The following is an 11,751-nucleotide window of genomic DNA, read 5'->3' as shown; positions in this document are numbered from 1 at the left end:
CGATGGATGGACACAGTGACTGTGGCAACGGGGGCAAGTGTGTCTGAGACGAGGTTGGTTCAGGAATAGGGCAAGGTTCAGACTCATTGTTCAAAGCGGCACAATGAGTTGTAGTTGATTTGATGGCACATAACACCCTAATTCATTATTTTTATGAAACAACAGTCTGAAAGTCACACACTGACACATGGGGTTTGAACTTTGGCAGATCTGACTCTTACCCTGACCCACTATACCCAGTACCTCCCAGAACTGGAAACGGGGAAGGGCATTTATGATTGTAAAAAGCCTCAGCGGAATGCATGAGCTGATCACTTTGAGTGCTGATGCCCACAACTCCTACACAGTGTTATGAAACTGTCCTAAATATTTAGGAGGAACTGGGTGTTTAAAAACAGCAGAATTATGCTTTCAAACCATGCCAATAACATGCCATTGAACATACAAATGCTCGAAATGAACTTGCTCTTCTGCCCTCAAAAAACCCTACGTGATAGCTTGGGTGTTTTTCATCATCTTTATTAGCTGTGGTTATGAAACTGAAATCAGGGGTTGTCAGAACACTTTCTACTAACACTTTCCTTTGGTGGGGTGTGGGGGTGGGTGCCTGCATGATTTGGCCAGGTTTTGTTAATCACAAATTAGGTCAACAGCCCAAGCTCAAAAGAAAGCACTATTAATGACATGTTTTGAAGGCTTTCCAACATAGGCCAGCTGGGTTTTGGCAAGCTCTAGTGAGGGTGGAGGGAGCTACACTTCCTTCAATGGCCTTCTGAACCTGGGATTCTATAAGCTAAAAAAAGTCGCCAAAGACCCATGCAACTAAGACTGAAGATTTGCTTTTATCCACTATTGTTGCCAGGTCCCTTTGAGTGACATTTTGATCTCATGTGACAGAACCCACCGCATCACCAAACCACCAACCAAATTGAGTCATAGCGACCTGATAGGGTAGGGTAGAACCGGAGAGCAATCCTGGCTGTGTTATGTGCCATCGATTTGTTTGTGACTCATAGCGACCCTGTGTACAACAGCTCTGAACCCTGCTCTATCCTCAGTCAACTTTATCATTTATGACACACACCTACCCCCATTACCCCAGTCAGAGTCAATCCATCTCATCCAGGGTCTTCCTCTCTGTGCTTCACAGGAATTCCAAAGCTGGATCTTTTATTCTGCTGGTAGTTTTGAACTGCCAATCTTTTAGCTAGTATCCAAGTACTTAAACTGGGCTACCACCTGAATGGGATAGGACAGTGTTCAGCTAGATTACTCATAGGATCACTATGAGTTGTACTCAATTCAGGGGCAGCTAACAACAAAAACAAATCTCTCATTGTCATGAGAGCAGGGTATTTTGTCCCTTCTGAGGGCCTGCAAAGCTGTAAATCACATGGGAGGAGAATAGCCATATGTTTCCCACTGAGCAGTTAGTGGATTTGAACTTCTGAACAAACATACACTTTAGGTTGGCAATTTAACTCACTGCAGACTACACCTCTAGAGCTCCTTGTATGCAGTATGCACATACAAGGAAGACCCGTTAATATAACTATTATTCAAGACACTGTATAAGGGAGCTTTGGTGGCCTAGTGGCAAAGAAGCTGAACTACAATCCCAAAGGTGCGCGGTTCAAATCCATCAGATGTTTTGCTGGAGAAAGTGCAGCCAACAATGTTCCTGGGAGGCCAAGACAAAGCTTCATCTCATATACTTTGGGCAAGTTGCTAGGAGAAGCTCTTCCTTGGAGAGGGGTATCACATACGTGGAACGGTGGAGGGTAGGCAAAGGAGAGGAAGGCCCTCAACCAGGTGGATTAACACAGTGACTGCAGCAAGGGGCTCGAGGGTGTCAGAGATGATGAGCATGACCAGGGTAGGACAGGGTTCAGATCTGTTCACAAGGTCACTATGAGCAGTATTCAATAGCACCTAATAGTGCTTTATCAATACTTAAGTTGGATCTGCAAGTACATTAACATAAAATTTTGTCCACTAACAGGTTCAAGAAAAGCATCCAAATGCCTCTATGGAAACTGTTACGTTTAAATTTTGCCTAATGGATGAAAAAAAGACTTTCTGTTAAAATGAACTAGGCAGAAGGCAGCCTAGGTCCTCAACTAAGGCATCAAAAACAAAACTAACAGACACCAATGCTGATTCTGGCATCTAGAATTTAAAAAGAAAAGATAAAGAAGTTTAAACATTAAATGAAGGAAGACTAAAGGAAAACCTCAAACAAGGAGGAGTTTTCAGGAACCATTTTCAACAGCCATCTGATTGGTGTGGGGAACCTGGAACTGTAAGGGTATCCACATCTTCAGCTGGCCCATCTTGGCCTTTGTGACCTGCACCCTCCCAGGTATCAGAAGAGTAACTTCCCACTGTCACCACTTCCCCAACCCATGTCACCTCCAGCTGAGGTCAGGTCCAAGCCATTTTGTGTCTGCCCAGGAAGCATTGGTCCACTCTCCATTCAGACTGCCTGCTAGGGCCATACCAGGCTGTATCAGCCAAAACCTTTTGCTTTTTTATTTGCTGTCATGTTTTTTTATTTGTTGTCCTATTTGCCACTTTCTCATATGGCTTTTTTTTCCCTTTCCCTTGCCATTCTTTTCCTTTTTCCCCTTTTACCTGATTTTTTTCTTTTGTACCCCTCCCATTTTTTGTTTTTCTATTTTCACTACCCAAACTTGCTGGTGAATGCTACCAAACACTCAGAATAGCTGACAGCAGTTTTACACAAATATTTCAGAATACAGAAAAAGATGGAATAGTCCCAAATTAACTTTTTTGCAGCAAGCATAAATAACCCTTATGCCAATGACACCACTGAAAGAGAAAACTATATAGAATAGTATCTCTCAAGAACATAGATGCAAAAAAAAAGGAATATATTTGCAAAAATTCTCAACAAATCCTAGTCAATAGGATACAAAATAGAAATCATTGAGGGGGCTCTGGTGGCCTAGTGGCCAGAAGCTGCACTGCAATCCCAAAGGCATACGGTTCAAATCCACCAGATGTTCCACTGGAGAAGGGACAATCTCTTCCTGTGCCAGTTGGATCTGATTCTACACTATTCAACAACAAACCATTTGGCATGATCCAGTAGGATTCATACTAGGTATGCAAGGATGATTCACCATTAGTAAAATAATCTGTGTAATCTACTACATCAACAAAAGAACCACATGATCATCTCAATGGATGCAGAAAAGGCATGTGCAAAGATTCAGCACTCTTTTCTGATACTAAAGCTTAACAACACAGGAATAGAAGGGAAATTCCTCAACATAACCAAAAGCATAATGTTCAACATTACTGTCAATGGAGATTGAAGACATTCTCTTCGCAAACAGGAACCAGACAAGGAGGCCCTACTTATTCAATATTGTATTGGAAGTCCTAACCAGAGTAAAAAGACAAAAAAAGAAATAAAATGCAGTCAAACTGGCAAAGAGAAGGAAAACTATTTGCAGATAGTGTGGTCATGAACGGCGCTGCCAAGCCAAAGGCATGCCGTTCAAATCCAAATCCACCAGCTGCTCTTAGGAAGACTGATACTCTCCTCTCATGTGATTTACTGCCTTTGAAAACCCACTGGAGTGTCAGCTATGAACTGGTTCTGCCTCGATGGTACAATGATGATCTTATAGAGAAAAATCCCACAGACTCAACCAGAAAATTATTGGATCAAATTGATTCCATGAACAGAGTCAAAGGTACAAGACCAACATACAAATACCAAAGGGGTGGAGGTGGGAGAGGGGGTGGGGGTGTGCCAATTCCTCTACAGTAATAAAGAGAACTCAGAAAAGGAAGGAAAGCAATACCATTTATAATAGTCACTCAAAAGATGAAATATTTAGGAGTAAATCTAACCAGGGATGCAAAGACCTCTACAAAATTACAACATATTACCACAACAAACCAGAATAGACCTACATAGAAGAATGGGCCAATCTCCTCCCCTGCCTCTGAAAATCCACTGGGTCAGTTATGCATTGGTTCTGACTCTATGGTACCTACAACCACCACACCAAGACTCTAAGACTTAACACTGAAAAAGCATCTACAATAGCATAACAAGCTGGAAAGCCCGATCTCATCAATTTTCAGTGAGATGGAAAAGGTAATCATCAACAACCTCTGAAAAGGAAACATTCTGTTTAAGCAAAGTGCTAGAGAGAAAACAAAAAAATTCAAGTAAAAGGCCACTTCCTGCTTTCAAAACCCACACTATATAGCCATGGTAATCAACAGAATGTGGAAATTACAGTAAGAAATATAAGCAAATTAGTTTCAATTTTATATACTAGTATGGAATAAAAAAATATATTTTCTATTATTAAGCAATTATTTAACAGTAAAAAATTGGACACTTGTCCCACATACTTTTGTTGTCACATGCTTGGGAAAATGGGTGTCAGTGGAGATGAGAACCCCTGAAGAGATGGACTTACGATGGCTTGAGCAAAACAGAACTTCAGGATGGCATAGGGCTCATTAAGAGTCCAATCTGCTGTACATAAGGTCTGAGTTTACTCAGACACCAAACATGCATGCCAGGTTGGGGGGAAGATGCTCAAATCGCTATCGTACTCATCACTTTCATGGTAAATGGACTTTGTATTACACCATTGATGTCTCAGAAAAACTCTTTTACTAAATACAGTCACACTTTTAAGGTTCTGGCTTTTTTATCAGTTGTGGATTAAGCATTTATCTGAAGCCATTTCAGCAGGGGCACCCTTTGCTCATTCATTACTTCCCACCAATCAAGAACAGTTTGATGCGAGGTAGGCTGCCTTTTCTTTTCCTACGATCTGGTGTAGTGCACCTGGAGCTGCTTAACCAAGACTATCATCTAATGATAGACAGTCTGTTCCCATAAGCATTTACAGCCTCAGAAATCCAGTGTGTCCCAGCCACAAGGCAGAACGGGTTTGATCTTCTGGCAGTTAACACTTCAGAGTCCTCCTGGCCTAAGTGCACTAACAGTCAAGCATTTGGCTGCTGACTCCAAGGTCAGTGGTTTGAACTCAGCAGGGAATGAGGAAGACAGTCTGCTTACACAACCTTGAAAACTATGGCTCTTCTCCATCCCAGAGTGACTGGGTCTCGTGCTTTCAACCCAGACTATACAAACAAAACTGAGTATCAGATAGTAAAAGTGATTGTTTAGAGCTGTTATATTTCTACACTAAACTGAATTTCTATGTAAAAACTTTGTTAGGTACCAGTAAGAAGTCATGGTTGCACCTTAAAGCCACTTCCAGTCTTGACATTTGAGAGGAGTAATTCCATCTGATTTTCACTCCATCCCCCCTGGCCAGTGAGACCACCAGTTGGAAGATTTTATTTACCAAGAGAACTTGAACCTAAAGATAGGACATAGAAACAGGTTATTACCTGTGTCCTTGATGACATCATTATCTCCCTTCAAATGCCTACATGACTACCTCAAGTTATCTGAGCTACATGGACATCAGCTCTGTCGGTTACCCTTCATCTGTAACCCTAAAAACCAGATTTGAAAAACAAGAGCCATACTCAAGTAAAAGAGTGGAACGTAATTTTTATTTACAGGACATTGCAAGATAAGAAATTCCACATAGAAATAAGAAATCCAATGACAGGAGAGGCTTCATACAGTATGTACAGTTTGGAACTGTTCAAGTATAGTTTTGTTGTAAAAAGTGCTCCATTTAACAAATCACATTTATAAAGAGTTCTTAGAGAAGACAGTAAGACAAAATGATACCAAACATAGTACACAACAAAGAACTTTTTGACTCAGTTGTACAAACTTTTTAAAAGTTAAAGGTCCCAGCAGTGTCATCCTGAACTTGGAAGGCATACCCTTCGGAGGTAGCTTCTGGCACAACATTCTGATCCTCTTCTTCCTGAAATTAAAAAAAAAAATTTATATAAAATCCACTAGATGTTTAAGTGGCACAATAAATAACTGAGTGCCTAAGTCTCTGTAATTATTCTGAAGAGCTTCATTTTTTTTTTAAGAATACAAAGAAAAGTTTTTTGTACAAAATTAAGGCCTTCATACTTCAAGGCTCATCAGAGCTTAAGACAGACTAGTATAAGGGGAGCTCTGGTGGCCTAGTGGCAAGGACCTGCAACTACAATCCCAGAGGCACACAGTTCGAAGCCACCAGATGCTCTGCCAGGGAATGAGGGACAATCTCCTCCTGTACCAGTCAGATCTGTGTGCGGTACACGCACACAAAAATAATAAAATTAAAAAAAAAAAAGAAGGAAAGACAGACTAGTATATTATCTAAGTATTTCTAAGTTTACTTTCAGTATGTCCCTTGCTCTCAGCTATAAAATGGCCTGTCCAGAGTTATCAAAAAAAACATAAATAAGGTCGAGTCCTTTAAGGAAGACTCCCCCAACCATTATTTCTTGGCATAAGTGATCATGGTGTGGGATGGTGTGATCTTAAATCCCTGCAAAGCATCCCGAGCAGCACCAGCTTGCCCATCGTTTTCAAACTCAACAAATGCAACGTCATGCCTGCCAGGTACCAAGTGCACTTCCTTAAATCCAGGGAACTGATTAAACAGCATGGATAACACCATCTCCTTAGTTTCTTCTGGTAAATTATTAAGGAACAAAATATAGTTTGGAGGGTAATCAGGGACCTGAGGACTTGGTGTTGAATTTCCTTGAGTAGTAGCTGAATTTGGTGTTCCCTGACCAGGTTTTCAGCTTGTGGCTGCTGCAGCCTGTTTCATAGTTTTTGCTTTTTTCTTCTTTCTCTGTCAGCAAAAAGTTCCACGCATTTTAGAAATTCTATCAGAATCTGTCTTTGCGTTGGATTCGTGTTGGATTGCCATAAAACGGAAATCCTTGTAACTGTTTCAAATCGTTTGTGGATAAGCCAAGTTCTTTAAATATAACAAAAGCCTGTCCCTTCATCTTCAAGGTCTTTAAAAGCCACATCTACCACAAGGCCAAACTGAGAAAACAGGGCATATAAAAACCTTTTTTTTTTGGCCAGGGCCCCTCAGATCCCCAGGTGTCAAAGGTCCTGGGGGGCACTGTGTCCTCAGGAGTGATCGGAGCCCAGTGCTAGACATCACGGGGGCCAATTTTTTAATTTTGTCATTCATTGTTGATATAAACTGTATGATTTGGTCTGATATCCATGTTTTCAGTTAAATTGTTCAAACCACCTGAAGCCTCCTCGTGCTAGAGCTGAAACCTATTTCATCTTTAAAGATCTTTATCATACCCCAGTATTTGAAATGAGGGAGGGCAAAGTTGCTAAAGAGGCAACCACTATGAACTGGCCAGTGGAGAAGGTAGTTAAATGCTTTTTTAGTGTCAGAAAAAGTTTTCATCCCCACCTGTCACTTTTCAACAGGAAAGGGGACTGTTCATTAGGCTCCCAGTATGGTTACAGTGCTGGTCCACTTCCCCGTTGACTTGAGCACTTACACTCATATACTAGGAAGTGGAGCCACCACTGGAAAAATGTTTTATCTGACTTATATGAACATTTTCTTCTGTGTCATTATCACCCATTTTACTCACCTCAACAGAGAAATACTTCTCAATCAGTTTTAATGAAGCCTTGTACACACTCTCATTTTCATGGTTTTGTAGAGCTTCAATTTTGTCCAAGCCTCCACATTCTTCAATTATTATACCAAGCTTTTCAGTTTCACCAATTTTCTCAGCAGCCTAAGAAAAACAAAAATTTTTTTAACTTTACCACACTGCATTCACAGGATCTTATTTCAGTGACATCACAAAACTAAGGACTTAGTGGTTGATGTGTGCTCTCCCCACGGTGGGTTTTCAGAGGCAATTCAGAGGCAGAGGAAACCACCCCTGTCCATCCTCCCACAGAATAGCTGGTGGGTTTGAACACTGTGCCTTTGAGGTTGCTTCTTCTCTCTAGGCACCATTCTAACATAGTAAAATGGATGCCCATTTTATTTTTCCCTTTATAAACGTAAACTGATCAGACCCTATACATTTTCAACTGTAACCTTTCCTGTGCAGGAGACTTTGAAATTAGTCTGAAAATGGGAGGACAGGGAATTACTATCTTGTTTTTTAAAAAAATAACATGCCACCAAAAAAACACACCAAGTCACATGAGACTCACACTGATCCTCCATCAGTGTTCTGAGGCTGTAAATCTTTTTTTTTTTTTTTTGGGGGGGGGGGGTGAATTTTCTAAATTTTCTATTTAAAATTAACCAGCTGCACTCAGTTTAGATGATCCCAATTTTGTTGGCAACATCCAAAGCATCATAGTCAGGAGCACAAGTTGAACATAGGCCGCCTTCTCTCCATCAGGCCTAATCAAAGTGTGGACGTTGGCCACAGCAATATCATAAAGATTCTTAACACCTTGTTGGCCTTGACATCCACAATAAACACAAGTGTGTTGTCTTCTATCTTATTCATGGCTGACTCAGTGGTCAGAGGACGCTTGATGAGGACATAGTGGTCAAGCAAGTTTCTCCTAGGGTGCTCTTCTGGGAGTATCTGGGTTGCCTTTGTGGAGTCTCAGTGTCTCAGGCCACCGGAAAATGGGATCTTTCTCTGGGGGGCTGTGGTTGCCCTTAAGGACTGCATTATTGGCCTTTACTGCCTTTGTTTAGAAGGGGCAGGGGCTTCGTTCTTTGTAGAAGTGAGGCTATAAATCTTGGAGATGATAACTCTCATCTCCCTTCCAACAAGCTGCTGCTGCATTGGAACAGTCAGCCACTGTTGGACTGTAAGCAGTCCAACGTTGAGCTCACTAAACCTTCAGGACACTGTGATGGCCCCTCTCAAAATGCCAACACTAAGGGAACTCTGGTGGCCTAGAGGCAAAAGAAGCTGCACTACAATCACAGAGGTACGCGGTTCAAATCCACACGAAGCTCTGCTGGAGAAACAGGAGGAATCTCCTCCTGTACCAGTCAGATCTAATTTGACGGTACACAAACACAAAATAATAAAATAAGAATTCACTTTGATTAAAAAAACAAAACCCAAACGCCAACACTCACGGAAGGCGGGAAACAGCACTAGTCAGTGTTAAAAACAAATTCTTCTGGCAGCACTACTTGTTGATATTAATTCACTACCTACCTCTCATGAAAAAAAGTATGTGAGAATTGTTGAATGTAAAACTAATTTTCACTGTTAACTTTCACTTAAATGACAATTTAAAAAGGAAAAAAATAGTATGACTAGCTTTTTGTAAGTGTTTAGTTAAGAGAAGTATGTTTCACTTCAAAAATAACCTACGTTATTTTTTGAAAAAGAGGAGTTGGAAAACCGGTCATCCTTGAGTCAAGTTCTATATATATTCTATAATGAGAAGTTTAAAAGTTGATGACTTGATGGCCCAGTTACGACCAATCACTGCTGGCATGCTTCAATCATTTAGGGATGGAGCCAGAAGGATTATTACTAGATTAATTACTAAGTCATTGTGTAAAGTTGGTTCTTATTCACAGTGACCCCAATTACGTCTCCAATAATTGCAAAGGGATGGTTTCAAACTGCTGGGGGATTAAAATTGCCAAAAATATACAACTAGGTATGACCGACCACCACCACCAGAGTTCCCTGACTAGTTAAACCATTTAAAATTAATTTCATCAAAGTTTAGGATGAAAATAAGGCATTTATGAAAGAATTAGGAGCGACTAGTCCTCTGTATGTGGGCTTGGCTCCAATGTAAGTAAGTAACATCATGTACTTAACTGCTCTACATATTTTCTTATCACATCTCATCACAAATATGGTCCACATATAAGAACTTTTTGATCCTGGGACAATGAGTCAACTTAGCCCCACATGTAAGAACTTTAAGATCCTAAGACAACTAATGAGTAAACTTAGCCACTCTCTCCCTCAGTAAAACCTTTCATCAACCCAATTCAAACAGCTATCATCCTGTTAAAGTCACCTGAAAGATATTTGAAATGGCATCCAGAATAACCAGAATAATCTTGGTATCCTTCGCAGTTAAAAGGTTCATCAGTGGCTCTATTATGCCGCATTGGACGAGGTATACAATCTGTTCAACTGTTCCACCACTTGTATAGTTGGTTACAGCCCATACAGCTTCCTTTTGAGTCTTAAAGTCCGCCTAAAAAAACAAAGATTTATTTGCACCATGGTACAGAGAAGACAATTAAATTCAATAACTTTTTGTTGTGGTTTTGTTTTTTTTTTTTTTAAACAATTATGCAGCTTACTAGAGAAGGAGCAGATTACAATTTAGGTTGGAAACATTGGGGAAGCAAGCCTTCAACTAGGGTAGCTTTTTCTCATGTAGGTCTTGGCTCTAAAGGCCCTGGGCTCTGTCTCCTCACTTAGGCAAATGCTCTGAAACTCTTTCAATTCTGCCAATTATGTGCTCTCCATCCCACCACATTTCTCCTAAGCCAAAGCACTCAGCTCTGGCTATGTGGAGGATCATAATGCAGTTTTACCAAATAATGACTCAAACTATAAATAGGTTTTCAACAACTTTTAGTGAAAGGAGATACTAACAAACTGTAATAACCTCACTAAGCACAGTTCTACCAAATGTTTATTCGTAAAGATACAAATACCAATGGCACTATTATTAAATGCCAAGATGTTTTTACCTTTAAGAGAATGTCAATGAGGAGTGGGATTAATCCATGATTCACTACTTGCTGAATCTGGTCCTGACGGCCTGCTGTAATGTTTGACAATGTCCACATAGCTTCCTTCTGAATGTTGGTTTTAGGATTGGTTAAGAGGTTGGGAAACACAGAAAGTGCTCCTGCATCTATTACAACCTGAGTCTGTTCGTCAGTTCCTGTGACAATGTTCCCTATGGCTCTTAATGCAGGAGTCTGTGTGGGGAAAAAAAGTGTAACAAGTTGATGCTGGCCATCACATTTTATTTTTCCAGCACTATTCAACAACTCTGTATCCCAAAACATCATTTAAATAGCATTACGAGTATATAAAAAACCCAACCCTTGTAGTAAAAAGGTCCAAACTAAGAACTAGAAATTGCCTGAAATTATTATTATTTCCATGTTAGCACCATTTCACCACGCTAATCGTTTATATCCTACTCTAACGGCTAAAACCTTACCACAATTGGCAATTCAATAGCTGCTAGAAGCTTCACGAGTTGGGGTACGACTCCTGTTTTCACAACCATTTCAATTCGTTCATTTGGACCATCAGTAAGATAGGAAATAGCCCAACAGGTATCTGCCAACACTTCCGGATCATCATGATGCAGGAGTCGAATTAAAGTAGGGAGAAGCTGCTCAACAGCAGCCAATGGAGGTGCAGGGTTCTTATTTCGACAAAGATTTGAAAGCGTCCAGGTAAGATTACGCAAGTAACCACACTGGAAAAAGAAACGGGGAGGAAAAAAGCAATGAGCAATTCTCTGCATTTGACTGAAAGAAAAAGAGAATCAGAATTTTGGAAGTTTACTTATACTGGTAACGTACTGCTAATGATGACATATCAGGAACAGCAAGGAGCGCCAAGAGCGGGTCAATTGCACCGTATTTGATAACTAAGTCTCGGAAAGACGAGCCATCACCTGGAAGGGGGGGAGAGGGGATAAAGGAAAAAGGAAGGAGGTTCAAAGAGAGCAAGATTAACCATAAGTACCTGTCTTAAACATATGCACCAACAATGTTCAGTGCAATGAATGAATGAAAACCCAAAATCTCTGTAAATATTCATTAAAACTAATAAAATTTAATAATAATT

General features: G+C 40.4%; 1 protein-coding gene and 1 pseudogene across 1 annotated transcript in view; both read right to left on the bottom strand.

Moving 5' to 3' along the window:
* Positions 1-5,816: 5,816 nt before the first annotated feature.
* KPNA2 (karyopherin alpha 2 (RAG cohort 1, importin alpha 1)) overlaps positions 5,817-11,751 on the bottom strand; it is a 9,727-nt gene continuing 3,792 nt past the window's right edge. Inside the window, exons 5-10 of the mRNA XM_006886275.1 lie at positions 11,484-11,578; positions 11,114-11,377; positions 10,632-10,865; positions 9,944-10,126; positions 7,561-7,710; positions 5,817-5,909 (exon numbers count right to left, since the gene is read on the bottom strand). Of these exons, the coding sequence (XP_006886337.1) occupies positions 5,817-5,909; positions 7,561-7,710; positions 9,944-10,126; positions 10,632-10,865; positions 11,114-11,377; positions 11,484-11,578 (1,019 nt within the window). The remainder of the gene's footprint in view (positions 5,910-7,560; positions 7,711-9,943; positions 10,127-10,631; positions 10,866-11,113; positions 11,378-11,483; positions 11,579-11,751) is intronic.
* Positions 6,420-7,173, bottom strand: LOC102872405 (annotated as a pseudogene).

The sequence above is a fragment of the Elephantulus edwardii genome, unplaced genomic scaffold (genome assembly GCF_000299155.1).
Source record: "Elephantulus edwardii isolate Elephantulus edwardi_28Jun2011 unplaced genomic scaffold, EleEdw1.0 scaffold00048, whole genome shotgun sequence".
NCBI classification, from domain to species: domain Eukaryota; kingdom Metazoa; phylum Chordata; class Mammalia; order Macroscelidea; family Macroscelididae; genus Elephantulus; species Elephantulus edwardii.
This window is presented reverse-complemented; position numbering and strand designations above follow the sequence as displayed.